The 27,021-nt window shown below is 37.4% G+C and overlaps 1 protein-coding gene across 2 annotated transcripts in view; it reads left to right on the top strand.

Moving 5' to 3' along the window:
- RAD50 (RAD50 double strand break repair protein) overlaps nucleotides 1–27,021 on the top strand; it is a 108,135-nt gene that overhangs the window by 59,044 nt on the left and 22,070 nt on the right. For both annotated transcript variants that reach the window (XM_055547873.1, XM_055547866.1), the window contains 10 exons: nucleotides 111–286; nucleotides 785–1,022; nucleotides 7,139–7,328; nucleotides 9,701–9,827; nucleotides 10,470–10,663; nucleotides 12,887–12,997; nucleotides 13,447–13,539; nucleotides 13,625–13,738; nucleotides 20,472–20,599; nucleotides 22,498–22,722. In XM_055547873.1, coding sequence (XP_055403848.1) covers nucleotides 111–286; nucleotides 785–1,022; nucleotides 7,139–7,328; nucleotides 9,701–9,827; nucleotides 10,470–10,663; nucleotides 12,887–12,997; nucleotides 13,447–13,539; nucleotides 13,625–13,738; nucleotides 20,472–20,599; nucleotides 22,498–22,722 — 1,596 coding nt within the window. The remainder of the gene's footprint in view (nucleotides 1–110; nucleotides 287–784; nucleotides 1,023–7,138; nucleotides 7,329–9,700; nucleotides 9,828–10,469; nucleotides 10,664–12,886; nucleotides 12,998–13,446; nucleotides 13,540–13,624; nucleotides 13,739–20,471; nucleotides 20,600–22,497; nucleotides 22,723–27,021) is intronic.

Raw genomic sequence — 27,021 nt, 5'->3', positions numbered from 1 at the left:
TCACAGCAGACTTTTGTAGCTATTTTCTGGCAGAGTTTATCTTGTATCTGCCTTCACACTTTGAATTCATTTCTCATATTTTAAAATTGTAATCTATTTTCTTATTTTAGCAAGGAACTAGCTTCAGCTGAGCAAAATAAAAATCATATAAATATTGAGCTAAAAAGGAAGGAAGAGCAGTTGTCCAGCTATGAAGACAAATTGTTTGATGTCTGTGGCAGCCAGGATTTTGAAAGTGACTTGGACAGACTTAAAGAAGAAATTGAAAAATCGTCAAAACAACGAGGTAAGTTACCATCTTTATGTTATCAGGGCATGTTCATGTTCTTGAATTTTTGTTCACAGGTAGCTGTTAAGGATGGGAGATTTAAAAACTTGGTGCTGGAGCCAGGTGGCTCAAGTTTCAGTTCTGGTTCTACAACCTACTTGCTTTATGACTTTGGACAGATTATTAAAACTTTTTATACTTCAGATTCATTACCTGAGGACATAATTGCCTCAGGATGTTGGGGAGGAGTAAATAAGATAATAGTGTCTGGCACATAACACTCTCTTATAAGTTTTGTTATACTTTTTGTGTTACCAGAAAATATATAAATCTGAATGTATTGTGCCCTTGAGAAGATTTAAATGTCAGAATTTTTATTTCTTTCATAGTGTGTTTATAAAGCAAGAAGACTATCATGTATTTACAGAAAAGGATAGAAATATATTAAAACCATATTTTATATGCATCTCACTGAGAATATATATATATATATATATATATATGTTTTTTAAATAGCCATGTTGGCCGGAGCTACAGCAGTTTATTCCCAATTCATTACTCAGCTGACGGATGAAAACCAGTCGTGTTGCCCTGTCTGTCAGAGAGGTTTTCAGACAGAAGCTGAATTACAAGAAGTCATCAGTGATTTGCAGTCCAAGCTGAGGCTTGCTCCAGATAAGCTCAAGTCGACAGAATCAGAGTTAAAGAAAAAAGAAAAGCGGCGTGATGAAATGCTGGGACTGGTGCCCATGAGGTGAGAATAGCAATTTCCTGTTACCGTGCCTGCATAGCAGCACTGTAAGAGATAACCTATCTACCTCCTAGCATAGGGTGGGTATTCAGTAAGCAAGAGTTGAATGAATAAAGGTTAAAGTCGGGAATCTAAGCCGGAATGTTATTCTCGTGTTAATTTATGTGATAAGAAAGAATTGTTTTGTTTCAAAATAAGTTTGTTTCTTAAACTACTCACAGGATGGTGGTACATTCTTTACTCTGTGTGAGTGTGTGTGTGAGTTTCATTCCTGAGACTTGGGTTGAGGGCAGAAATTTTTAAATCTAAATTTTCAGACTATTTGCTGACATGTCACTTTCTAAACCCAGCAGAAGAATTAAAGTACTGGAAAGCCCCCCCTTGAGAGACGAATTTTAAACTATACTTATGGTTTTTCTCATTTCCAGAAAGAATGAATTATAGATGATTTCTGTTGTTTATTTTTCCCTCTCTTCTATAAGAAATCCAGATGATGGTCTATTTATAGATAAAATCAAGTCAGAAAGTATGTGAAGATTGCCTTGGTATTTCCCAGAACATAGAGCACAAAAATGGTCACAGAGACCAATAAGACATGACCTTCATGGAGCTGATGATCTTTGTAAGGAAAAAAGCTCTCAGAATTAGATTTAGAAAGTTAGACTTGATAAAGAACTTAATTGGTTCAAACAAATACATTAGTTAGGAAGAAAGAAGCCAGTGGACTACAGAATTTTGAGGCAAGGAAGACTGTAAAGCATAGAAAAATAGATTTGACTCATTTAAGAGAAGGAAAGGGAAGAGGGAAATTAGACCAGTGTATATAAAGGACAGGGAAGACTGAGACATGTGCTGCAGCAGAAACATTATCTGGAGTTTGAGAACCTGTTTGTAGTGACTGATTCCCATAAGTAGGGAAGACAGAGCTGCATTATGTTCATTCCTAGTTACACCTCTGTCTTTTAGGTGATGGGGAGCCATCCTCAGGGATTTATTGAAAAATGTGTTTTAGGAAAATTAATCTAATGTTCAGTTCAATTCAGTTGCCCAGTCATGTCCTACTCTTTGCAACCCCATAAATTGCAGCACGCCAGGCCTCCCTGTCCATCGCCAACTCCTGGAGTTCACTCAAACTCATGTCCATTGAGTCGGTGATGCCATCCAGCCATCTCATCCTCTGTCGTCCCCTTCTCCTCCTGCCCCCAATCCCTCCCAGCATCAGAGTCTTTTCCAACGAGTCAGCTCTTCGCGTGAGGTGGTCAAAGTATTGGAGTTTTCAGCTTTAGCATCAGTCCTTCCAAAGAACACCCAGGACTGATCTCCTTTAGAATGGACTGGTTGGATCTCCTTGCAGTCCAAGGGATTCTCAAGAGTCTTCTCCAACACCACAGTTCAAAAGCATCAATTCTTCAGTGCTCAGCTTTCTTCACAGTCCAACTCTCACATCCGTACATGACCACTGGAAAAACCATAGCCTTGACTAGATGGACCTTTGTTGGCAAAGTAATGTCTCTGCTTTTGAATATGCTCTCTAGGTTGGCTATAACTTTCTTTCCAAGGAGTAAGTGTCTTTTAATAACATGGCTGCAATCACCATCTACAATGATTTTGGAGCCCTCAAAAATAAAGTCTGCCACTGTTTCCACTGTTTCCCCATCTATTTCCTGTGACGTGATGGGACCAGATGCCATGATCTTCGTTTTTTGAATGTTGAGCTTTAAGCCAACTTTTTTACTCTCCTCTTTCACTTTCATCAAGAGGCTTTTTAGTTCCTTCACTTTCTGCCATAAGGGTGGTGTCATCTGCCTATCTGAGGTTATTGATATTTCTCCCGGCAATCTTGATTCCAGCTTGTGCTTCTTCCAGCCCAGCATTTCTCATGATGTACTCTGCATATAAGTTAAATAAGCAGGGTGACAATATACAGCCTTGACTTACTCGTTTTCCTATTTGGAGCCAGTCTGTTGTTCCATGTCCAGTTCTAACTGTTGCTTCCTGACCTGCATGTAGGCTTCTCAAGCGGCAGGTCAGGTGGTCTGGTATTCCCATCACTTTCAGAATTTTCCACAGTTTATTGTGATCCATGTAGTCAAAGGCTTTGGCATAGTCAATAAAGCAGAAATAGATGTTTTTCTGGAACTCTCTTGCTTTTTTCGATGATCCAGCAAATGTTGGCAATTTGATCTCTGGTTCCTCTGCCTTTTCTAAAACCAGCTTGAACATCTGGAAGTTCACAGTTCACGTAATGCTGAAGCCTGGATTGGAGAATTTTGAGCATTACTTTACTAGCGTGTGAGATGAGTGAAGTTGTGCAGTAGTTTGAGCATTCTTTGGCATTGCCTTTCTTTGGGGTTGGAATGAAAGCTGACCTTTCCAGTCCTGTGGCCACTGCTGAGTTTTCCAAATTTGCTGGCATATTGAGTACAGCACTTTCACAGCATCCTCTTTCAGGATTTGAAACAGCTCAACTGGAATTCCATCACCTCCACTAGCTGTGTTCTAGTGATGCTTTCTAAGGCCCACTTGACTTCACATTCCAGGATGTCTGGCTCTAGGTGAGTGATCACACTATCGTGATTATTTGGGTCATGAAGATCTTTTTTGTACAGTTCTTCTGTGTATTCTTGACACCTCTTCTTAATATCTTCTACTTCTGTTAGGTCCATACCATTTCTGTCCTTTATCGAGCCCATCTTTGCATGAAATGTTCTCTTGGTATCTCTAATTTTCTTGAAGAGATCCCTAGTCTTTCCCATTCTGTTGTTTTCCTCTATTTTTTTGCATTGATCACTGAGGAAGGCTTTCTTATCTCTCCTTGCTAGTCTTTGGAACTCTGCATTCAGATGCTTGTATCTTTCCTTTTCTCCTTTGCTTTTCACTTCTCTTCTTTTCACAGCTATTTGTAAAGCCTACATTGAATAGATTAAAGTGAGAAAAACTCTAAAAGCAAAAAATAAGGAGGATATGTTGACTTGGAAAACTGAAGAGGAGTGCAAGGGAAAGGCGAAGGAAAGATGCAAGAAGATGTGCTTTGTGGTAGCCAGCCTGTAAGATGGTCCCCAGCGATCCTTGCCTCCTGGCATTCACATTCTTGCATGGTTGTCCCTCATGTTCCAGGATGGGTTCCAGGATGTGTAACCAGTAAAATACAACAGAAGTGATCACATATTCCTTCGAGGATCAGATTATAGAAGACACTATAGCTTCCTGCTCTCCTTTTCTTTCTCTTGGATCTGGGGGAAGCCAGCTGCTGTGTTGTGAGCAGCCCTTTGGAGGGACCCACTTGGTGAGGACCTGAGGCTTTTGAACAACCACATGAGTGAATGTACCATTTGGAAGCAGATTCTCCAGCAGTAATACCTTCAGATGACTGCAGCTCACAGCTTGACCGCACCTTCTGTAACACACCCTGAGTCAAAAATACCCAGATAGTAGCTAATCCTCCTATCTGTGGGAAATAAGTGCTATTGTGTTTTAAGCTGCTAAGTTTTGGGGTGTTGTGTTATGTAGCGATAGATAACTAATATAATCATCAAGAATAAAAACCAGATCATTAGGGGCTACAGAGAGCATGTTGTATCAAGACAAAAGCAATAATTTGAGAATGAAAAGGAATAAGGCAGGATCTTAAAAAGAAAGACATCAAGTGAAAGATAAAATTAGAAGTTGGTAGAAAGTACATGTAGTTCTGTGTCAAACTGATAAATTATGAAGAGCAGAAATGAACACTGTATTATTTTAGGACCCTTGCCAACACAGCTCCCCTTGTCAGAGTAAGGTACATATCTTAATCATTGTTGTGCCTCCATAACTCTTTGTGTTTTGTAAGTTTGGTAACTATTTGCTGAATGAATGAGAACTGTAGTAACTGTAGTTCCATGTGTTTATAGCTGCATAAGAAACCCCCCTCAGAACTTGGTACCTCACAACAATGGTTTATTATGATCTTCCGTGGTTCTGTGGTATAATTGGGCTTAACTAAGTAGTTCTTATTTGGGGTATTTCATGCAATTGCAGTCAGATGTTGGCTGCAGTCATTTCAAGGCTCTACTGGCCTGGACATTCAGTATAGTTCACTCATATGGCTGGTGATGATGCTGACTGTTGGCTGGGAGCTCATCTGAGGCTCTGCTGGCCTGGGCATTCAGATGGTTCACTCATATGGTCGGCAGTGATGCTGACTGTTGGCACAGGCTTACCTGGGCTGTCACACACAATGCCTTCATGAGGCTTCCACCTGTGTCTTGGGCTTTTGGAAGCATAGTGGCTAGATTACCACAGGAAGTATTCTAAGAGCAAATGTGTTAAGGCCTGGGCCCAGAAACTGTCATAGTGTTACTTCTGCTGTTTTTTATTGGTCATGCTGCTGCTGCTGCTAGGTCGCTTCAGTCGTATCCGACTCTGTGCGACCCCATAGACGGCAGCCCACCAGGCTCCCCCGTCCCTGGGATTCTCCAGGCAAGAACACTGGAGTGGGTTGCCATTTCCTTCTCCAATGCATGAAAGTGAAAAGTGAAAGTGAAGTCACTCAGTCATGTCTGACTCCTAGTGACCCCATGGACTGCAGCCTACCAGGCTCCTCCATCCAAGGGATTATCCAGGCAAGCGTACTGGAGTGGAGTGCCATTGCCTTCTCCTTTATTGGTCATAGTGTTACTGCTATTTTTTTTACAGAGACCACGTCTATGTGTGTGTATGCAGATGTAAAAATGGGGTTAAAATTTAATGGATGCCTGTAGTTCTCCACAAAGATGACCCAGTCAAGTGAATGCTTGATTGTCATTAGGCTTTTGTAACTTTGTCACTTTTTAGGTAGTGGGCACATAACTTAAGACAAACTTATGGTCCATAACATCAAGAAATAATGTGAGCTTGACTTATTCATAACTGAATACGTTCATATTTATTCAGGAAAGTTTTTCATTGCTCTAATATAAAAGATTACGGGGCTTTTGTCACCACAGATTGGTTGATTGGCTTTTCTTGGTCATAGTGTGGACTTAAAAAATCATTAAGTAATAACAGTGTAATAGCTAATGCTTGAGTTTCTAGTTTATTACAAGATTCTCATTAGAAATCAGTTTAATTTATCATACTAATTTGATTTTGATTAAGAATTTAAAACTTTTCTGAAATAAGCTTAATAGCTTTTTATTTTTCAGATTAAATACAAGTGTTGTTGTTTCCGAGGTATCAACAAAAACAGGTTTGGGGCCAGTACCTGCCATGGGGGTGATAACTCATCAGCTAGAGTAGCAGTAGTAAAGTGGGTTCAACAGCTTTTGTACCATAAACCCATGTAGCATTTGACTGAATGGTTTCCTTCCTTCCTTCCTCTTTTCTTCCATCCTTCATTTTTTTAATGTTTAAAGTTTTTTTTTTTTAAGTCTTAAACTTTTAAAACTTTTTATTCTGTAATTTTACACTTAAAGAAAATTTACAAAGATAGTACAGAGAGTTCACATGTATCCTTCACTCTGTTTCTCCTGATGTTCACAATTTATGTTACCATAATATGGCTATCAAAGTCAAGAAATTAACTTTGGTATAATTCTATTAAACTACAAACCACATTTGAATTTTAGCAGTCTTTCTGTTAATATCCCTTTTCTATTTCAGGATCCAACTTAGGATCTCCACATTGCATGTATTATCCTTGATATTAATATTTGTCCTTAGGCTCTTGTGTGGTCTACCATAGTTCTTTCTTTGTCTTTCATGATCTTGACACTTCTGATGAGTATGGTCTGGTAATTTGTAAAATATCTTTCTATTTAGCAGACAGCATGGTAAAATTGTTGCTATGAAGATCTCTCAATAGGTACTAAAATCAGTGGACAAAGGTTTGAGGAAAAACAGAATGTTTACATTGTCTTAGTGTATTTCTCCTAGATATTTATTGATTACATAGAGAAAAATAGTAACTTTACAGTGGATAAATCTGGCTGACACTGTCTTTTCTAAGTAAGAGTTACATACTGACATCATGTGCCCACTAAAGATGCCCTGAGAAGGATACAACATCACTTCTATGGTATTCTTGCCAAAAAAATATGTAATCTCCATTTCCTTATGAAGAAACATTACATTGCTTATTTTTAATTGTGTTTTCTGTGAAGGCAAAGCATAATTGATTTGAAGGAGAAGGAAATACCAGAATTAAGAAACAAACTGCAGAATGTGAACAGAGACATACAGCGCCTCAAGAATGACATAGAAGAACAGGAAACACTCTTGGGTGCAATTATACCAGAGGAAGAAAGTGCTAAAGTGTGTCTGACAGATGTTACAATTATGGAGAGGCTCCAGGTACAGTTACTGCAGTTTAACGCAGAATAAAACTTGTTTCATGGTGGTTTGAAAATGACGTGTGAGTGTTTCAGTAGCTAGTTTTCAGGTACAGATTGTGTTTAGAGTTCCGTATTCTGAATTTCAGGTAGTTTCAGGGAGTAACTGCTTAACTTACATTTCTGAGTTTAGTTCTTTTTATCCATAAGTTAGGAGAATTATGTTTATTTTTCTTTTTTAGTCTGCTTCCTTTAATTTGCATCCTCAGTTGGGTCTGACTCATTGTGGCCTCATGGACTGTAGCACACCAGATTCCTCTCTCCATGGGAATTTTTTCAGGCAAGAATACTGGAGTGGATTGCCATTTCCTTCTCCACAGATCTTCCTGACCCAGGGATCAGACCCACGTCTCTTGTTTCCTGCATTGGCAGGCAGATTCTTTACCACTGAGCCACCTGGGAAGGTGCCTTTATTTTCATCATTTAAATTAACTTAAGCATAAAATTAAGAGACTAGAGAGCTCTTCAAGAAAATTAGAGATACCAAGGGAACATTTCATGCAGAGATGGGCACAATAATGGACAGAAATGGTGTGGACCTAACAGAAGCAGAAGATATTAAGAAGAGGTGTCAAGAACACACAGAAGAAGTATACAAAAAAGATCTTCATGAGCCAGATAATGAAAATGGTATGATCACTCACCTAGAGCCAGACATCCTGGAATGTGAAGTCAAGTGGGCCTTAGAAAGCTTCACTAGGGACAAAACTAGTGGAGATGATGGAATTCCAGTTGAGCTATTTCAAATCCTAAAAGATGATTCTGTGAAAGTGCTGCATTTAATATGCCAACAAATTTGGAAAACTCAGAAGTGGCCACAGGACTGGGAAAGATCAGTTTTCATTCCAACCCCAAAGAAAGGCAATGCCAAAGAATGCTCAAACTACCGCACAGTTGCACTCATCTCACCTGCTAGCAAAGTCATGCTCAAGATTCTCCAAGCCAGGCTTCAACAGTACCTGAACCCTGTACTTCAAGATGTTCAAGCTGGATTTAGAAAAGGCAAAGGAACCAGAGATCAAATTGCCAACATCCGTTGGATCATCAAAAAAGCAAGAGAATTCCAGAAAAACATCTATTTCTGCTTTATTGATTACACCAAAGCCTTTGACTGTGTGGATCACAACAAACTGTGGAAAATTCTGAAAGAGATGGGAATACCAGATCATCTTACCTGCCTTCTGAGAAATCTGTATGCAGGTCAAGAAGCAACAGTTAGAATTGGCCATGGAACAATGGACTGGTTCCAAATTGGGAAAGGAGTACGTCAAGGTTGTATACTGTCACCCTGTTATTTAACTTATATGCAGATTACATCATGAGAAATTCCAGGCTCTATGAAGCACAAGCTGGAATCAAGATTGCCAGGAGAAATATCAATAACCTCAGATAAGCATATGACACCACCCTTATGGCAGAAAGTGAAGAAGAACTAAAGAGCCTCTTGATGAAAGTGAAAGAGGAGAGTGAAAAAGCTGGCTTAAAACTCAACATACAAAAAACTAAGATCATGGCATCCGGTCCAATCACTTCATGGCTAATAGATGGAGAAGCAGTGAGAGACCTTATTTTCTTGGGCTCCAAAATCACTGCAGATGGTGACTGCAGCCTGAAATTAAAAGACGCTTGCTGCTTGGAAGAAAAACTATGACCAACCTAGACAGCATATTCAAAAGCAGAGATGTTATGTTGCTGACAAAGGTCTGTATAGTCAAAGCTGTAGTTTTTCCAGTAATCATGTATGAATGCAAGAGTTGAACTATAAAGAAAGCTGAGTGCCGAGAAATTGATGCTTTTGAACTGTGGTGTTGGAGAAGACTCTTGAGAGTCCCTTGGACTGCAAGGAGCTTAAACCAGTCAATCTTAAAGGAAATCAGTCCTGAATATTTATTGGGAGGACTGATGCTGAAGCCAAAACTCCAGTACTTTGGCCACCTGATGCGAATAACTGATTCATTGGAAAAGACCCTGATGCTGGGGAAGATTGAAGGCAGTAGAAGAAGGGGACGACAGAGGATGAGATGATTGGATGGCATCACCGACTCAATGGACATGAGTTTGAGCAAGCTTCAGGTACTAGCGATGGACAGGGAAGCCTGGCGTGCTGCAGTCCATGGAGTCACAAAGAGTTGGATACGACTGAGCAACTGAACTGACTGACTGAAGCATAAAAATAATTTCATTTTTATTGTATTAAAATTTGTTAAAATTACATCTGAGAACAGTTACAAATTAGATTTTTAAAAGTAATTAAAAGCAGTTAATTTTTAAAGATTTTGAATAATGATAATGCCATAAATTTCCTAAAGGAAATAACTTTTATTTATTCTTAAGATGGAACTAAAAGATGTTGAAAGAAAAATCGCACAGCAAGCAGCTAAACTCCAAGGACTAGATTTGGATCGAAGTGTTCAGCAAGTAAACCAGGAAAAACAAGAAAAACAACACAAATTAGATACAGGTAATAGAGTGTGTTTCTTTATAAAGACTTCAACATTCCAAGTATATGGTTTTTACCACTAATTTTGTAACCATTATGTGGACAAGGAACAGTCTTCCAGTCCATGGTATAGTCACTTTCTTTTCTCAAAAGCATCACTTCTTTGTTTCCTTTCTGTACAGAACAGACTTTGAATAATAGGAACTTTTGAATAATTAGTAATAGATGGAAAGTAAAAGTCGCTCAGTCATGTCCAGCTCTTTGTGACCACATGGACTATAGAGTCCATGGATTTCTCCAGGCCAGAATACTGGAGTGGGTAGCCTTTCCCTTCTCCAGGGGATATTCCCAACCCAGCGATTGAACCCAGGTCTCCTGCATTGTAGGCGGATTCTTTACCAGCTGAGCCACAAGGAAAGCCCAAATAATAGATAAGCTGTTCTTTCTCTCAGTCATACCTGTCCTGTGAGCTCACCCATGGCTGTTGGGGCAGCAGGCGGGTTTGGGAGCTGGATAGATTGTTCTGGCATTTTTCTTGCAGTGGGTGGAATCCACAGAAGCTCAGCCTTTGTGAATGCCACAGACCTATAAACGGGAAAGATGTTACTTGTAGTATTTTCTGTGCCCTTCCACTAATCACTGTGTGGATGTGTTCTCATGCAGTTTCTAGTAAGATAGAATTGAACCGTAAGCTTATGCAGGACCAGCAGGAACAGATTCAACACCTAAAAAGCACAACAAATGAACTTAAATCAGAGAAACTTCAGATATCCACTAATTTACAACGTCGTCAGCAGCTAGAGGAACAGACTGTGGAATTATCCACTGAAGTTCAGTCCTTACACAGAGAAATAAAGGTAAGAACATTCATATATATTTGTTTTTTAAAATTAGTTCAGATATATGAAATGCTCTTTTTGGGACAATGGCCAAAATATGGTTATTGTGAGAATCAAATCAGAATGGTATACAGAACTTGTACTAATAGGAAAAGACTTCTAGAAGATTTACTGGCCATAATAAGAAAGAACTGGCTGCCTGGTTAAGTAGTAAACTTCCTATTACTGGGGGTGGTCTGGTGGTGGCTGCTAACTCCATATAAGGATTCCTACTTGTACTGGAGATTTGTCTTATCTAAAAATCCTACATGGATGGCAGCCACTGCCTCTCAGACATAGCACTCTTCTTTGATTCCAGATGTAATTTCAGCGTACTTCCCACTACAATCAGCAGGCACTGAGTTGACATATGGAATGGAACCTAATTGGCCTCCCTCATCTAGTTTAATCAAACCTAAGTAAAAAGTGAGAGTCGCTTGGTCACGTCCGACTCTTAGCGACCCCACGGACTCTACAGTCCGTGGAATTCTCCAGGCCAGAATACTGGAGTGGGTAGCTGTTCCCTTCTCCAGGGTATCTTCCCAACCCAGGGATCGAAGCCAGATCTCCTGTGTTGCAGGTGGATTCTTTACCAGCTGAACCACCAGGGAAGCCCCCAATCAAACCTAAGACTCAGCCAATTAAATTTTTGAACAGTTTTATAAAAAATAGTCTTATCTAGGTTTATAACCATGCACATTCAGTAAGAACTAAGTATATTACTGAATCTGTTGTTACTATAAATGTTTCTTAAGTAGTTTTAGATTACAGAATATCAGAGGTTTAGAGTATAGTATAAATAGTAGTACTACCTTTCTTTTTTATTTTTTATAAAAAATAAACATTGTGACATTTAAACTGTTGTATCTCATTTTGCATTCAGTGTATCATTTTGATAAATGTGACAAAATTTCCTTCTTATAGAAAAAGAAGTTGAGACTTGGAGATATCCCATGATTTGTCCAAGTTCATACAGTCAGAAGGAGACAGAGTTAATTTACTGGTATATATCTTATGATATGTAAAACATTTGACTTCCTACCATACCTAACCACTTTCTAATATAAAATATACCACAACTGAACTAATTCTGAACAATTGTTTCTACCTTTATGAATTCACTAGGTACTTCAGGATCTTTTGAGGATCAGGGTTTTGAACACTGGTTATTATATTATGCTATAGAGATGTTGCAAGGCCAAATGATGTGGACTTCTGATTAAAATAGTTTTTTTGAAAACCCCTTTCTTTCCAAAATAAGTCCGGACACACCTACATCAATGTACTAGTATGGTTTAAAATTACCATAAAATATCTACTTAGCTTCAGCAAGCTAAGCTTAATGTCAAAAGTTCCTTCATGATCATATTTCCATCTGTAAAAGAAAGAACTGAACTGAAAGAGCTTTCCTATTCTTCAGTTACACAGAGCTGATATGGACCCCTACAAACTCAGGAAAATGTATACCTGAAGCCACATGCTCATATAATTTGAAGCACATAGCGTAGATTAAGAATCAAGTCAGTGATCTAAAAAGAAATGATACAAATGAACTTACAAAACAGGAGACTCACAGACTTAGAGAAAGAACGTATGGTTGCCGGGCTGGGGAGGGATGAGGGAAAGGGATAATTAGAGAGTTTGGGATATACATGTACACACCACTGTATTTAAAATGGGTTACCAGCAAGGACCTACTGTGTAGCACATAGAACTCTGCTCGATGTTATATGGCAGCCTGGATAGGAGAGGAGTTTGGGGGAGAATGGATACATGTATATGTATGGCTCAGTCCCTTCCCTGTTCATCTGAAACTGTCACAATGTTAATTGGCTATACCCCAAGACAAAATTAAAATTTTGAAAAGAAAAAAGAAGTCAGTATAGCATATATACTTGCTGGACACAGTATAGCATAGTGGCTAAAAGAGTGACTCTGGAGTTGAATGAGATTTGAATCCTGGCTCCTTCGTTTACTGGTTTGGGGGACCCTGGACAAATCATTTCTGTGCTCGTCTGAAGTTTAGCATGAAAATAATGGTACTTTTCTCATAGGGTTGTTGAAAGGAGCAAATGAATGATTTAATCTTTTAAATGATTTTTAAAGCCTGGTACATAGAAAGTGGTTTTATTATAACTATGAAGTGTGAAATATGATAATGTAATGCTATTATATAAGGTCTTATATTTTTTATATCTTTAGGATGCTAAAGAGCAACTAAGCCCTTTGGAAACAACACTGGAAAAATTTCAGCAGGAGAAAGAAGAATTAATCAACAAAAAAAATACGAGCCACAAAATAGCACAAGATAAAGTAAGATTTTGTTTATTTATCAAAAACATTTTTTTTAATTATTATATTAAAAGCACCAAGTTGGACACTAATATTTCACATGAAATTAAAAGCATGATAAAATGACATTTGTGACATAATATTTGTGACATAATCTTTTTTAAATAAGGATTAATTGTAAATTATTTTACTTTTTTTGTATTATTTTGCTTCTGGATTTGAACTATTAATAGAAATTTGAGAATTGAGAGCTTTTAATCTAATCCCATAGGTAATAAAGGGAGGTCATAAAATTTGATTTGAGATAAAATGTGTCAGTGATGGAAACTGGAACCCAGTGTTTCTAACTTCCAAGCCCATGTTTCACTGTATGCTCCTATTACGTTTTTGTTACCTTAATATAAGATATTCCTTGGAAATAAATCTTCCTAAATGCCTACTCCCAATATTTAATAGACATTTTTCTACAGATAAATGAAATCAAAGAGAAGGTTAAAAATATTCACAGTTACATGAAAGACATTGAGAATTATATTCAAGATGGAAAAGATGACTATAAGAAGGTAACTAAAACTACTTAATTGAATATAATTTAAAATGATTTGTTTATATTTTTATTTCTTGTGCTTAAGAAATTTTCTTTTGTAGCAAAAAGAAACTGAACTTAATAAAGTAATAGCTCAACTAAGTGAATGCGATAAACACAAAGAAAAGATTAATAAGGAAATGGGAATCATGAGACAAGATATTGATACACAGAAGGTAAGTCCTTTTTTTGCTGATGATTTATGGTGGTTTTTATACCAGTAACATTCTTACCTTTTTTATTTTTTACTCTTCAATACTTGCATTGATAGATATGAAAACAGTAGGGAAAAGCAATTCTTATGTATATATTTATATAAAAAGTATGTTTCTCTTTTACGTTATTGAGAGACAAAGCAAATTTTCCTGTGGCACTATAAAAAGAGACATATTTTTATTTGTAAAATGAAATTTTACAAAAGTACACTTGATGTAACTTAAGTTATTGTGATTCTTTTGAGCATAACATTTGTTTTCTGATTGTATTCTTTTTTTTTATTGAAGTATATTTGGATTACAGTGTTGTGTCAGTTACTGCTGTACAGTGACGTGACTCAGTTATGTATTACATACACACTCTTTTTCATATTCTTTTCCATTATGGTTTATCACAGGATAGTGATGTAGTTCCCTGTGCTGTACAGTAGGCCTTTGTTGTTTATCCATTCTCTATCTTGCAGTTTGCATCTGCTAATCCCAATTCCCAGTCCCCAGCCTCTCTCACATCCCTCCCCATTGGCAACCACTAGTCTTCTTTCTGTGTCCATGATTCTGTTTCATGTGTGTGCATGCGTGCTCAATCGTGTCTGACTCTTTGTGACCCCATGGAATGTAGCCCACCAGGCTCCTCTGTCCATGGGATTTCTCAGGCAAGAATACTGGAGTGGGTTACCATTTCCTTCTCCAGGGGGTTTTTCTGACCCAGGGATTGAACCCGCGTCTCTTGCATCTCCTGCAGTGGCAGGTGGATTCTTTACCACTGTGCCACCATAGGTTCATTTGTATCATATTTTAGATTCTCTATATAAATGATATCATATGGTATTTGTCTTTGTTTTTCTGACTTCATGTAGTGTAATCTTTAGTGGCATCCATGTTGCTGCAAATAGAGTTATTTCATTCTTTTTAATGGCTGAGTAATACTCCATATGTATGTACCACATCTTTAATTCATTTGTCAGTGGACATTTAGGTTACTTCCATGTCTTGGCTATTGTGAATAGTGCTGCTGTGAATGTGGGGCTGCATGTATCTTTTTGAATTATAATTTCATCTGGATGTATGCCCAGGAGTGGAATTGCTGGTTCATATGGTAATTGTTTTCAATTTTCTGAGGAACCTCCATACCATTTTTCCACAGTGGCTGCACCAATTTATAGTCCCACCAACAGGGTAGGAGGGTTCCCTGAGAAAAGCAATTCTAATAACATTGTGATTTCTTCTTTCCTTTTTTGTTTTCCTTGGTAAAAATTTAAACATAAAAACATAAAAGTCTCCCTCCCCTGCTGACAATTGTCAGTCTCACTTCTCTATATTATTCTTAAATGTTGTAAGTAGACTATATGTTTTTCATTTGATTCCTTTATTTGCTTTCTCTATTAAAGAAATTAATTTCTACTGTATAATTAAAATCACATTGAGAAAATAATTTTCAACATGTCTTATATGAACATGATGGTTAATATCTTTAAAAACTAGACCATTTCTCTGTTCTTGCTGTTTTGAACAAAATTTGATGTTTGAATGCTTTAAACACTTGGTTATAAATAATGGTTAAAATCTCTTTAAAGATTAGCCATATCTGCAGATTCTCTGGCCATAGTGCCAGGAATGTTAAATATGTATATCAGTTCAGTTCAGTCACTCAGTCGTGTCCGACTCTTTGTGACCCAATGAACCACAGCATGCCAGGCCTCCCTGTCCATTACCAACTCCCAGAGTTTACCCAAACTCATGTTCATTGAATCGGTGATGCCATACAACCATCTCATCCTCTATTGTCCCCTTCTCCTCCTGCCCTCAATCTTTCCCAGCATCAGGGTCTTTTCAAATGAGTCAGCCCTTCGCATCAGGTGGCCAAAGTATTGGAGTTTCAGCTTCAACATCAGTCCTTCCCATATGAGTATCAGTCAGAGGTAAATCGAATCTCTGCCATCTAATAAATGCTATATAAATTCATAAAAATAAATGGTAACTATATAATTAGTTACCATTAGCTTATTATGTGTGTTTTCTATTTAAGATCACAATCTATAAATAAAGTCCATACAACTATATGGAGATAATTAAGATAATACCAGTCTGTGACCCTTTTCAAGTTGATGGTCTAAATTTAGTAGATCTGACTACATTAGTTTACTTTTATAACCTACCTTGTTTTAGAAGTTGTTTACTAATTATTTACATAAAGCAATGCTAAGTAATAATGAGAAAATGAAACAGTGTAGAAATAAGGATAAGAAGAAGGCAGTGAAGCAGGAGAGTACTAAGTATATAAAATGTAGGCCATGAAATCTGATATGCTTGCTGAAGATCTCAGTAGTCACATGAAAAGAGAAAGTCATAATTAAGATTCACATTGTCTCAAAACTAAAAACAAACCAGTTTCTTGGACTGAGACCAGAGAAAAATGTCTCTGTAGGCATTCATGGAAAGAAAGGGAGACACTGTATAGATTAATAGAAACCAGGTCTTCAACAGACTTCCTGAGGCCTTTTTTTTTTACAGTGTGTTTCAGTACCTTTATTATCCCCTGAGGAAGGTTCTGTAGAAAGTGGTATGCTTGGAGCCTAAAATAAACATTAGAGTGTTTGGAGAGCAAAAGTTAGCTATCAGTTCATTTCAGTTCAGTCACCCACTCTTTGCGACCCTATGAATCTCAGCACGCCAGACCTCCCTGTCCATCACCAACTCCCGGAGTTCACCCAAACCCACGTCCATCGAGTCGGTGATGCCATCCAGCCATCTCATCCTTTGTCGTCCCCTTTTCCTCCTGCCCCCAATCCCTCCCAGCATCAGAGTCTTTTCCAATGAGTCAACTCTTCACATGAGGTGGCCAAAGTACTGGAGTTAGCTATAGGCACCTATCAAAATCACATGGGTTTTCCCCACTCCTAAGTATATAACCAAGAACTTAAAAAATATATTTGCAAGCGGCTGCCACTGCTGCTAAGTCACTTCAGTCATGTCTGACTCTATGCAACCCCATAGACAACAGCCCACCAGGCTCCCCCGTCCCTGGGATTCTCCAGGCAAGAACACTGGAGTGGGTTGCCTTCCCTCTCCAATGCATGAACGGAAAAGTGAAAGTGAAGTTGCTCAGTCGTGTCTGACTCTTAGCGACCCCATGGACTGCAGCCTACCAGGCTTCTCGCCCATGGGATTTTCTAGGCGAGAGTACTAGAGTGGGTTGCCATTGCCCGCTCCAATATATTTGCATAAAATATGGAAAACAGCCCAAATTGGTTATCACCTGATGAATGGATGAACAGAATGTGGTATATTCATATATATTTGCCAGGAATCTCCAGAGAAACAGAACCAATAAGAGACTGATAAATACAGATAAAGATATAGACAAAGATAGTTATCGTAAGGAATTAACTCAAGTGATTGTGGAGGCTGAGAATTCCCAAGATTTGTGGTTGGCAAGCTGGAGACCTAGGAGAGCTGATGGTGTAGTTCTGGCCTGAGAACTAGGAGAGCTAAAATATTCTCTCGTTCCAAGAAGAGCCAAGGTTTCACCTTAAATATGAAAACAGGAAAAAAAAAACACACCATCCCAGCTCATACAGTCAGGCAGGATGATTGTTCAGGTCTTTAGTTGAATGGATATGATCCATCCACATTAGGAAGGGCAGTCTGCTTTATTCCGTCTACCAATTTAAATTTTAATCTCACCCAGAATCATAGACAGAATAATGTTTGACCAGTGTCTAGGCACCCTGTGGTGTCAAGTTGACACATAAAATTAACCGTCATGGAATATTAGTGAAGTCACTCAGTCGTGTCCGACTCTTTGTGACCCCATGGACTGTAGCCTACCAGGCTCCTCTGTCCGTGGGATTTTCCAGGCAATAGTTACTGGAGTGGATTGCCATTTCCTTCTCCAGGGGATCTTCCCGACCCAGGGATCAAACCCAGGTCTTCCGCATTGTAGACAGATGCTTTACTGTCTGAGCTACCAGGGAAGTCCTCATGGAATATTACTCAACCATTAAAAGTAAGGAAATAATAGATGCTCTAATCTGGACAAACCTTGAAAGCATTATGCTTAAATGTAAGAAGTCAGTCACAAAAGACCATAATGTATGATTCTATTAACATGAAATGTATAGAATAGGCAAATCATAGAGACAGAAAACAGATTAGTGTTGCTTGGGAAGGAGAGAAAAGGGAATAGAGAGTGACTACTAATGGGTGTGGAGTTTGGGGGGCAATAAAATGTGCTGGAATTGGCACTTTATGAATACACATGAATTGTACACTTTAAAGTGGCAAATTTTATGGTATATGAATTACATCTCAATTAAAAAAAGTAAATCGCCTGGGTTATTGAAAATACACATCTGTCTCCATTCCAGATCAATAAATCAGAACCTCTGGGGCATGGGCAGAGGCATGTATATTTTGTTAAAGGTCCTCAGGGGTTCCGATGTATCCCCTTAACTATATATCAGTTACTGAGTCAGAGCACTGTATAGCTTTCAGGAAATTGCTGTATACGTGACATTTTCCCCAACTAGACTCTTGGTGAATTTTGGAATGTAGTTTGTTCAGCATATTACTCTCTCACAGGCACCTATAATGCAGCTAATTTTCATGTTTCCTTTAGGTGGCAAACCGCATGCATCAACTCCTCTCTGAACTGAGTGATTGGGATTACTATCAAACAGTTGAAGAACCTAACAGCATATTTATGTACTTAAGCCCTGTTAATTTACTCCACAGAATTTAAAAATTTGGAAGTTTAATAATCTTCCTCATTTTTCAGATGAAGGAAACTGGAGGTGACCTGACTTGCCAAAGGTCATCAAAGTAATAGAGTCGAACTTGACCCTACATTGTCAAATTGCTAGTATAACGGAAAAACAGTTTTATGACTGCATCTCGTTTTCTCTGATGCTTTATCTCCTTCCTCTAATATTTTATATTTTGAAGACTGTAACTGGAATTTTTACTGCTTAAAGTACAGCACAGATTTGACCCAAAAATATTTCACTAGCTTATTGAGCTAAGCACTGTATTTAATACTTTTTATATACAATAACTACTTTAATATTCAAAGTAGTTCTCTTGACAGGTGGTGTTATTATCCCTATGTTACAAGTAAACTGAGGCTCAGAGAATTTAAACTAGTTTGCCTGAGTCATCCTGTTTGAAAGTTGAAGTGCTGAGATTTGAGCCTAGGTATATCTGACTTCAAAGCCTATATACTCTTTAACTACTGTGCTGTATACTGTCTTCCTGAATGAAAAAGCAATCAGAAGCTGACCTGAAAGAAAGAAATCTCTAGCTTTCTGGTGACCGTGCAGGCTAACAGACCAGGAACATTATTTCATGCAAAAAATCAGTCTCACCTAAGAATGTGATAGCCCTTCAGAGAATCCTTTCAGGTATTCATGAAAGCAAATTCCATTGTTCTGTTAGATAAAAGCAAGCAATGCCACATTCTTCTGTTCCTAATAAGGAAGAAGTATAAGCATAGTCCCCCATGGAAGAATCTTAGGGAGTCATAGCAGCTGTGGTGGTACATTAGGTTGCCTTGGCAACAAAAGGTAGTTTACAACTATATCGTTTTCGTCGTCTCTAGCTTATAATGATGCCTTTAATAGATATGTATATATTTACATAATTAGTTCTAGGAAGACTGAAAGGAGCCTTAATGAAGTTAAAAACAAAAAACAAAAAAACAGCAAAACTTGGAATAGTGATTTATAGATGGGCAGGATTGGATGTGAACATTAAGCATGTGAGAGAAGTGGCTTCCCTTCTGATCTCCCACTTCCCAAAACCGTGGTGACTCTGGTGTCATTACTTTGGCAACAAAATGTTATCAAAGATGTGCCTCCTCCCCTCACCCCCACTTCCCTCCACACTGAGTTTTTCTCAGGTTGCTGTTGAAGGGTCTTCTTTGAAAAGGCCTGACTCCAAACTTAAGGTAAATTTTTTATATTCAGGCTCTTTTGGGCCGAGCCACCATTTTTTTGCAGGAAGACTTTTTCTCCCTAAGCTGCAAAGAGTCAACTTATAAATTGTATTCTGTTCATCTCTTGACAACATAGTCCATTACAATCACCAGGGAAACTACTGAAATAACGGGGTGGTGCTGCTGCCACCAAATGATTTAATGGTTGCTTTTTAAGGACAGAACTACTCAACAAGAACAGCTAAATTTAAAGTTTTTCAGTTCAATTCAGTGGCCAGAAAAAAATGTCATCAAGTATATAGACATACTATTTTTGTGAAATTTCTTACTGCCTTGTCAGCTTGAAGGTAAAGATCTTATCTGACATACAGTATATAATGGTCTTGGCACATGTTAGTAGACAAATACAACTAGGGAAAAAAAGTGGGGGAGTCTTTGATAGTAGTCTTGCTCTCTTGTATCTCTTAGATCAGTGGGCTCCATTTTGAGGTTCTTAGGAAAGATGATCCTATGGGGCCTAGGTATGAAATACTGAAAATCTAGTTGTAGCATTTTCTCTCATCATTTAAATGTCTGTTTTGTGTGTATATGGGCCTTCCAGATTTGTCTAGGCCTGGAGGTCCCTTTACACTGGCTTCTCCCTCTGCTGAGTTACACATGAGTCTAAGGCAGAATTGGTACTGCCTGTTGCCAGTTACCTGCTATGAATCACATGTTGGTAACTTGATTATTTTTGTTAATGAATTTCATATTTACATTTAGATACAAGAAAGGTGGCTACAGGATAACCTTACTTTAAGAAAAAGAAATGAAGAACTAAAAGAAGTTGAAGAAGAAAGAAAACAACATTTGAAGGAAATGGGTCAAATGCAGGTTTTACAAATGAAAAAGTGTGTTTTTAAAAATATTCTTTAGTTTAAATAAAGGTCCTTATTATTGACATGTGAAATATATTCAATGCATTTTTTTTTTTAAAGAATTTAAACCTGTGGCCAAAGTGTCCTTTCAAACTTGAAAGAAGGTGGGCACTTGCATACAAATACGTTTAATGGCTTTATAAACCAAATTACTGAAGAAGTAGTAATAGAATTTATAGTCACGTTGTAACTATGCAGTGATAGCCAGTATTAAAAATATCTAATTCACAGCCTTGAGCAAGCCTGCTTCACAAGTGAATGATTGGAAGAATATCTGGCCTCTGAACCCTGCCTGGGTCAGTGCTTATGCATTCTGTAATTGCTAGTGGCGTTACAGCCAGTTCTTTGTCCTTGGTGACCCATTGTACATGGTCCCAGGTATAATTATGTGCCAGCCAGAGCATTTGATTAATTAGATTCTTCTTTCATCTGGTTTTGTTGATACTTATTATAGTTGCTATCTTCCTGCTACAGCAGAAAAGATTTTATTCTTGGTTTCTTTGCCTTAGGAATTCTGTAGGAAGCTGGCTGATGCTGAGGCATTAGTCTGGTGTTAAAGGTTGTACTAGCCAAACAGAGTTTTTGGTCCCACCTCAGCTGGTTAGATATACTCATTCTTTCAGCCATTCCTTATGGAATTTTCATTTTTCTTCTTGACTTCACAAAGAAATCTGGATCAAAGAATGCTTATGTTTTTCTGAAAGATATAATAAATTGAAATTTAATTTAGTTATTAAAACCTAACAAATAGTTACTCCTGTGTTGTTATAAATTCTCTTTGTTTGGCCATTTTCAATCTCATATATTAAGGAAATAAGACTTAACTAGAAGAGCTCTTTATCTTTCAGCCTGTTTGTTTTTTATGCATTAGGACACTGAGACCCAGAAAAAAAAGATAATAGGAAATTAGAATGAAAGCCAGGAACATGACCCAGATATCCTAGCTTCCAGGCTGCACTCTTTAACATTGTAATGTTGGTGCTCTTGGTGCCAAGTTGGGTGGGGGGAAAGCTTATAGAAAAAGTCTTTAAATGAAACCGTATATTCCTTGCTACTAAAGACCAAAATCAGATATTTTTATAATTCCTTCTGTAATTGGCACATAAAAGTGCTTTTCACATTCATTCAGACTGCTAAGCACAACTGCTCTTTTTCAAACCTTTCTTCAACCAGGACACAACAGCAGTGTCAACAAAACAGAAATCAGGCCAGTTCTTTAAGGATATTCATAAACTTGAGAGGCGTGCTTGGCAAATAAGAGGACACTTAATAAGTAATTGTTGAATGAAAAATTTTAAAGCATATGTTAAAATCTGCATTATCTACCAAGTTATGATAAAAGTTTAAGTATTTTACTTTTTGATCAGTGTGATGCTTTTTATACTTATGTAAGAGAAATTTTGTTTTCATAGAGGAAAATAAACTATTAGTAGTATTACTGCATAAATTAATAGTTTGAGATAAAATTTTATTTTGTCTAACATACTGTGAACAAACTGATAAAGCCTGTTAGTAACTTCTCAGAGTTGTGCACTTAGTTCACAATGAGAAGTTCGTAAATTTGTAATATTAATCGCCAAAAGTACTTTACTTAGGTTAATGTGTAAACATCAGGAACTTTTTCAGTGTTCACATGTTATGAGAGTCCTTTATTCAGCACACACAAATCAGCTGTTTAGAAACCTGGATGCTTCAGAGATTTGAAAAGAAGAAAGTTTTCTTTAGTATTGAAGCCTTAAAGAAAAAGCAAGGAAAGACTGTATTCTGATTGCAAAGAGAATGATTTATCTATCTAGCTGAAGAAATCTGGCTTTTCTACTGTAGGCTGCTAAAATCTAAAAATGGTCCTCATTTGTTATTTTCCCTCCTAGTGAACATCAGAAGTTGGAGGAAAAAATAGACAATATAAAAAGAAATCACAGTTTGGCAATAGGACGACAGAAAGGTTATGAGGAAGAAATTATTCATTTTAAGAAAGAACTTCGAGAACCTCAATTTCGGGATGCTGAGGAAAAGTACAGGGAAATGATGATTATTATGAGAACAACAGAGCTTGTGAACAAGGATCTGGACATCTATTATAAGACCCTTGACCAGTAAGTACTGGGGATTTGGTTCCTACTGCAATCAGTATCAACTAGCATAATTTAGTCTTACCACTCCCTTTTAACTTTTTTAATGTATTTCATACCTAGCAGAGAATAGAAAAATATATGTATGTATGTTAAGCAAAGCATGCTTACTTAAATTACGAAATTAAGTTATAAGGCATATTAATATTAATGAGCATCATGATCCCACCCCCATACCCAATCTGAGAACTCTACCATTATCACTAACTACTGTCCACTGAGATGCTCCTCCTCATCTCAACCACTTGTCATCCCCACTCCCTGTAACTGCTGACACAGATTTTTGCTATCTCTGCTTTAAAAAAATAATTTTGTAAAGTGTTTCACTTTTTTAGCTTTTTTTAAAAAATGATATTGTTTTGTTTTGTTTTGCTTTTATTAAGTTGCTTATAGCTATGGTTTATGCATTTTCAGTGCTGTATAGAATTCTGTTGTGGAAATATACCATAATGTATCCATTTTCTGGTAGACGGAGTTTGGGTTGTTGCCAGGCCTTTGCTAATCTAACCCTTATTGCCAGGAGCATTTGTGTCGTGTTGTGGAGTAAAAATGTAATAAGAGATTCTCTGGAGTACACGTGGGAGTAAAATTGCTGGGTTGCAGGGTATGCTCAGTTTCACAAAATAATGTTAAATTATTTTCTAAAGTAGTTTTAATGATTTATACCACTAACAGGATATAATAGTTACCTTTGATGTATGTTGTGACATTGATTTTGCCGATTTTGTTTTTGCAGTTTAATGGGTTTTAAATGATAAATCATTGTGGTCTTCATTTGTAAGTCCCTTGATTTAAAAAAAAAATTTTATTTCGGTTTTGCTGGGTCTTCATTACTGTGGGGTGTTTTTTTCTAGTTGTGGGGAGTGGAGGGCTACTCTCTAGTTGCGTTGTGCGGGCTTCTCTCATTGCGGTGGCTTCTCTTGTTGTAGAGCACAGGCTTTAGGGTGTGTGGGCTTCAGGAGTTGCCATCCCTGTGCTCCAGAGCATAGGCTCAGTAATTGTGGCACACAGGCTCTCTAGTTGTGGCAGATGGGTTTTAGTTGCTCTACTGCTCTGGGATCTTCCTGGACCAGGGATTGAACCTGTGTCTCCTGCACTGGCAGGCGGATTCTTTACCACTGAACCACGAGGAAAGCCTTGCTGTCCCTTGATTTCTAATGATGCTGAACATCTCTGATCATGTTTTTTCTTTGAAATATTTGTATTTTGTACCCATTTTTAATGTATTATTGATGGTCTTACAGATTTGCATGTGTTCTTTTATCTTTTCTGAATTTTAATTTTTTGTTATAGGTGTTATAATTATCAGGTTTTTTTGTATTTATCTTTTTACTTTCTTTCTTTTTTTTTTTTTAATTTTATTTTTAAACTTTACATAATTGTATTAGTTTTGCCAAATATCAAAATGAATCCGGCACAGGTATACATGTGTTCCCCATCCTGAACCCTCCTCCCTCCTCCCTCCCCATACCATCCGTCTGGGTCGTCCCAGTGCACTAGCCCCAAGCATCCAGTATCGTGCATCGAACCTGGACTGGCAACTCGTTTCATACATGATATTTTACATGTTTCAATGCCATTCCCCCAAATCTTATAGTGTCTTTTAATAAACAGATTTGATTCTTAGGTAGTTATATTTACTCATCTTTTTAGGTTAGCTCTTTTGTGTCTTGTTTAAAAAATCCTTCCCTATTCCTATATTTTCTTCTAAAAGTTTTAAAGTTTTGCTTTCACACTCAAATACATCTAAGTATCTAATTCTAAATTGAATTTTGTGCACAGTATAAGGTAGGAATCCAGTTTCTTTTTTTTCCTATGGATACCAGTTTCCTGGCTAGTATACCATGTGTTGCATGGGTCATTTCTGGGTTTCATAATTCATTGGTCAATTTGTGTCATTACCAAGATTGTCTTAATTACTATAACTTTACAGTATAGGTTAGTGCGTGGGAAAATTTTATTTTTTATTCAGTCTGTCCATCTTTGTCTTTTTTGGAATGTAGTTGCTTTACAGTGTTGTGTTTGCTGTACAACAAAGTGAATCAACTCATTTTTGTCTTTTAACTAGTGAATTTAGTCCATTCATTTCATTGTGATTGATTACTTAGTTGTATTTATTTGCTTTTTTTCCTACTTCCCTGACTTCTATGGGATTGGTTTATTTTTCTTTATTCATCTTTTCCCCCTTCTTTGGGTTGTAAATAATATGCTTTAGTTATTTGGATGTTTCCCTTTACTTTTTTTTAACATTCATATTCGACCTAAAAATCGAGTGTTTTGATTCCCAAAGGGGTCCTAGAGCAACATTACCAGCATCACCTTGGAACTTACTAGAATGAAAATTCTCAGTCTCCACTCCAGATCTGTTACATTAGAAATGTTATGGACAAGGCTTAGCAGGCCGTGCTTTAACAAGCCTTCCAGGTGATTACAGTGCACATCGAAGTTTAAGAACCGTGGCTCTGATATGACTTGCTTTACGTTCTTCCAAAATGTTCATTTCTCCTGTCTGCTGTGTTTCTATTGCCTGGTATTTTCATTTAACCTTATTTTTATATGTCAGATTAGAAAATAATTAATGTGGTTCATAGTCAGGGCTTATTCATAAACCCACATGTTTACCAATTTCTTACAAATCTCATTCCCTCCTTCTTTAGGTTCAGTTTCTTTCTTTTTTTGAAGTATATCCTTTAATAGTTTTTTTCAGTGAAGAATTGTGAGTAGTAAATTCTTTTTCAGTCTGAAAATCTTTGCTCTCAATCTTGATACTTTAGGTGAGCAGAGTTCTAGATTGAAAGGATGTTTTTTTCTTTCAGTACTTTGAAAATATTCCATTTCTTCTTGATCTCCATGATTGCTGTTGAGAAATCATTCTAATTATTCCTTTGGAAGTAACCTGCCTTTCTTTTTCTTCTGGTTCTTTTGAGAGTTTTCCCTTATCTCTTGTATTCTGCATTTTTTTGGAGTGTGTCTAGATGTAGGTTTACTAGTTCTGTTTAAGAATTATGCCTATTGATCTGAGGATTGATACCTTTCATTAATTTTGGAAAATTCTCATGTATTCTGTCTTCAGATATTACCCTTTCCCCATTTCTTACTATTTCTTCCCTCCTTCATTTGTCATTGGACATAAATAAACCTTATTCTTTCCTCCACAGTGCTTAATGCCTCTTGCATATACTGGTAATTCCCTGGGTAACACCCTGATGAAGACCTTCCAGTGCACAGATTCTTTAGCTGCTGCTTATACTGCCTGTTGAGGTGTCCATTTTTAATCTGCTTTTCATTTCAATATTTCAAGACATTTTTCAATTCTGTAAGTTTTATTTTACTCATTTTCAGAAATTTTTATTTTTCTTAATGTATTTTCTCCTTAGTGTTTTGATTCCTTCTTGTATGTCTTTTGGGACTTCCCTGGTGTGCAGGGGTAACGCGTCTGCCTACAGTGCGGGAGACCTGGGTTCAATCCCTGGGTCAGGAAGATCCTCTGGAGAAGGAAATGGCAACCCACTCCACTACTCTTGCCTGGAAAATCCCGTGCATGGAGGAGCCTAGTAGGCTACAGTCCATGGGGTCGCAAAGAGTCGGACTCATTTTAAATATAGATTATATTCTTTTTCACAGTCATTTTTTTATTTCACACTTTTAGGAGTCTATTTCTGCTGTATTGTGTGCTGACTCTAGCTCTAGGGAATTATTTCTTGGGTTTTCATGTAGTATTTAATTGTAAACTCATCTTTAATGGTGACTTTTTTTCCCCTCTATGAAGCGCCCCTGTGACTTTTTTATGTGGATGTCCTTTCACTTGGTTGTTTTGTTATCTGTTAGGCACTCGAGGGCTAACACTGGTCTGAATCTAGTTTTTAATGTTAATTTTTCAATTTGGAAGTTCCTGAACTACACTGGTGGTCTAATAAAGGACCTTAAACTCTTGGAAGGGATTTGCCAGAACTTTGAACTCTCAGCTTACTAATTTTCCACTTTTTCACTGAAGTTACTATTCAAGAGTCTCAGCCTTTATGTTGGGAGTCACTTGTCTTTGCCTCACTTGGGCCCTATACCTCATCTTCTGTCCTAGGTGAGAATACCTAAACCCTGGGTTATGAAAATAATAACTAAATTCAGCTGCAGGTATCATATCACACACTGACCATTCTGGTTTTTAGTTCTCTGTTTCCACCACATAGAGAGTTGCCTTTCTTGTAAATTCAGCTATACTGTAAAATAATTTTTGTTCTAAATTTGTCTAGGATTTCTAAGTAT

This window comes from Bubalus kerabau, chromosome 1 (assembly GCF_029407905.1).
Source record: "Bubalus kerabau isolate K-KA32 ecotype Philippines breed swamp buffalo chromosome 1, PCC_UOA_SB_1v2, whole genome shotgun sequence".
Taxonomy (NCBI): domain Eukaryota; kingdom Metazoa; phylum Chordata; class Mammalia; order Artiodactyla; family Bovidae; genus Bubalus; species Bubalus kerabau.
The sequence above is the reverse complement of the archived record's forward strand: the minus strand, read 5'-3'. Positions and strand labels throughout refer to the sequence as shown.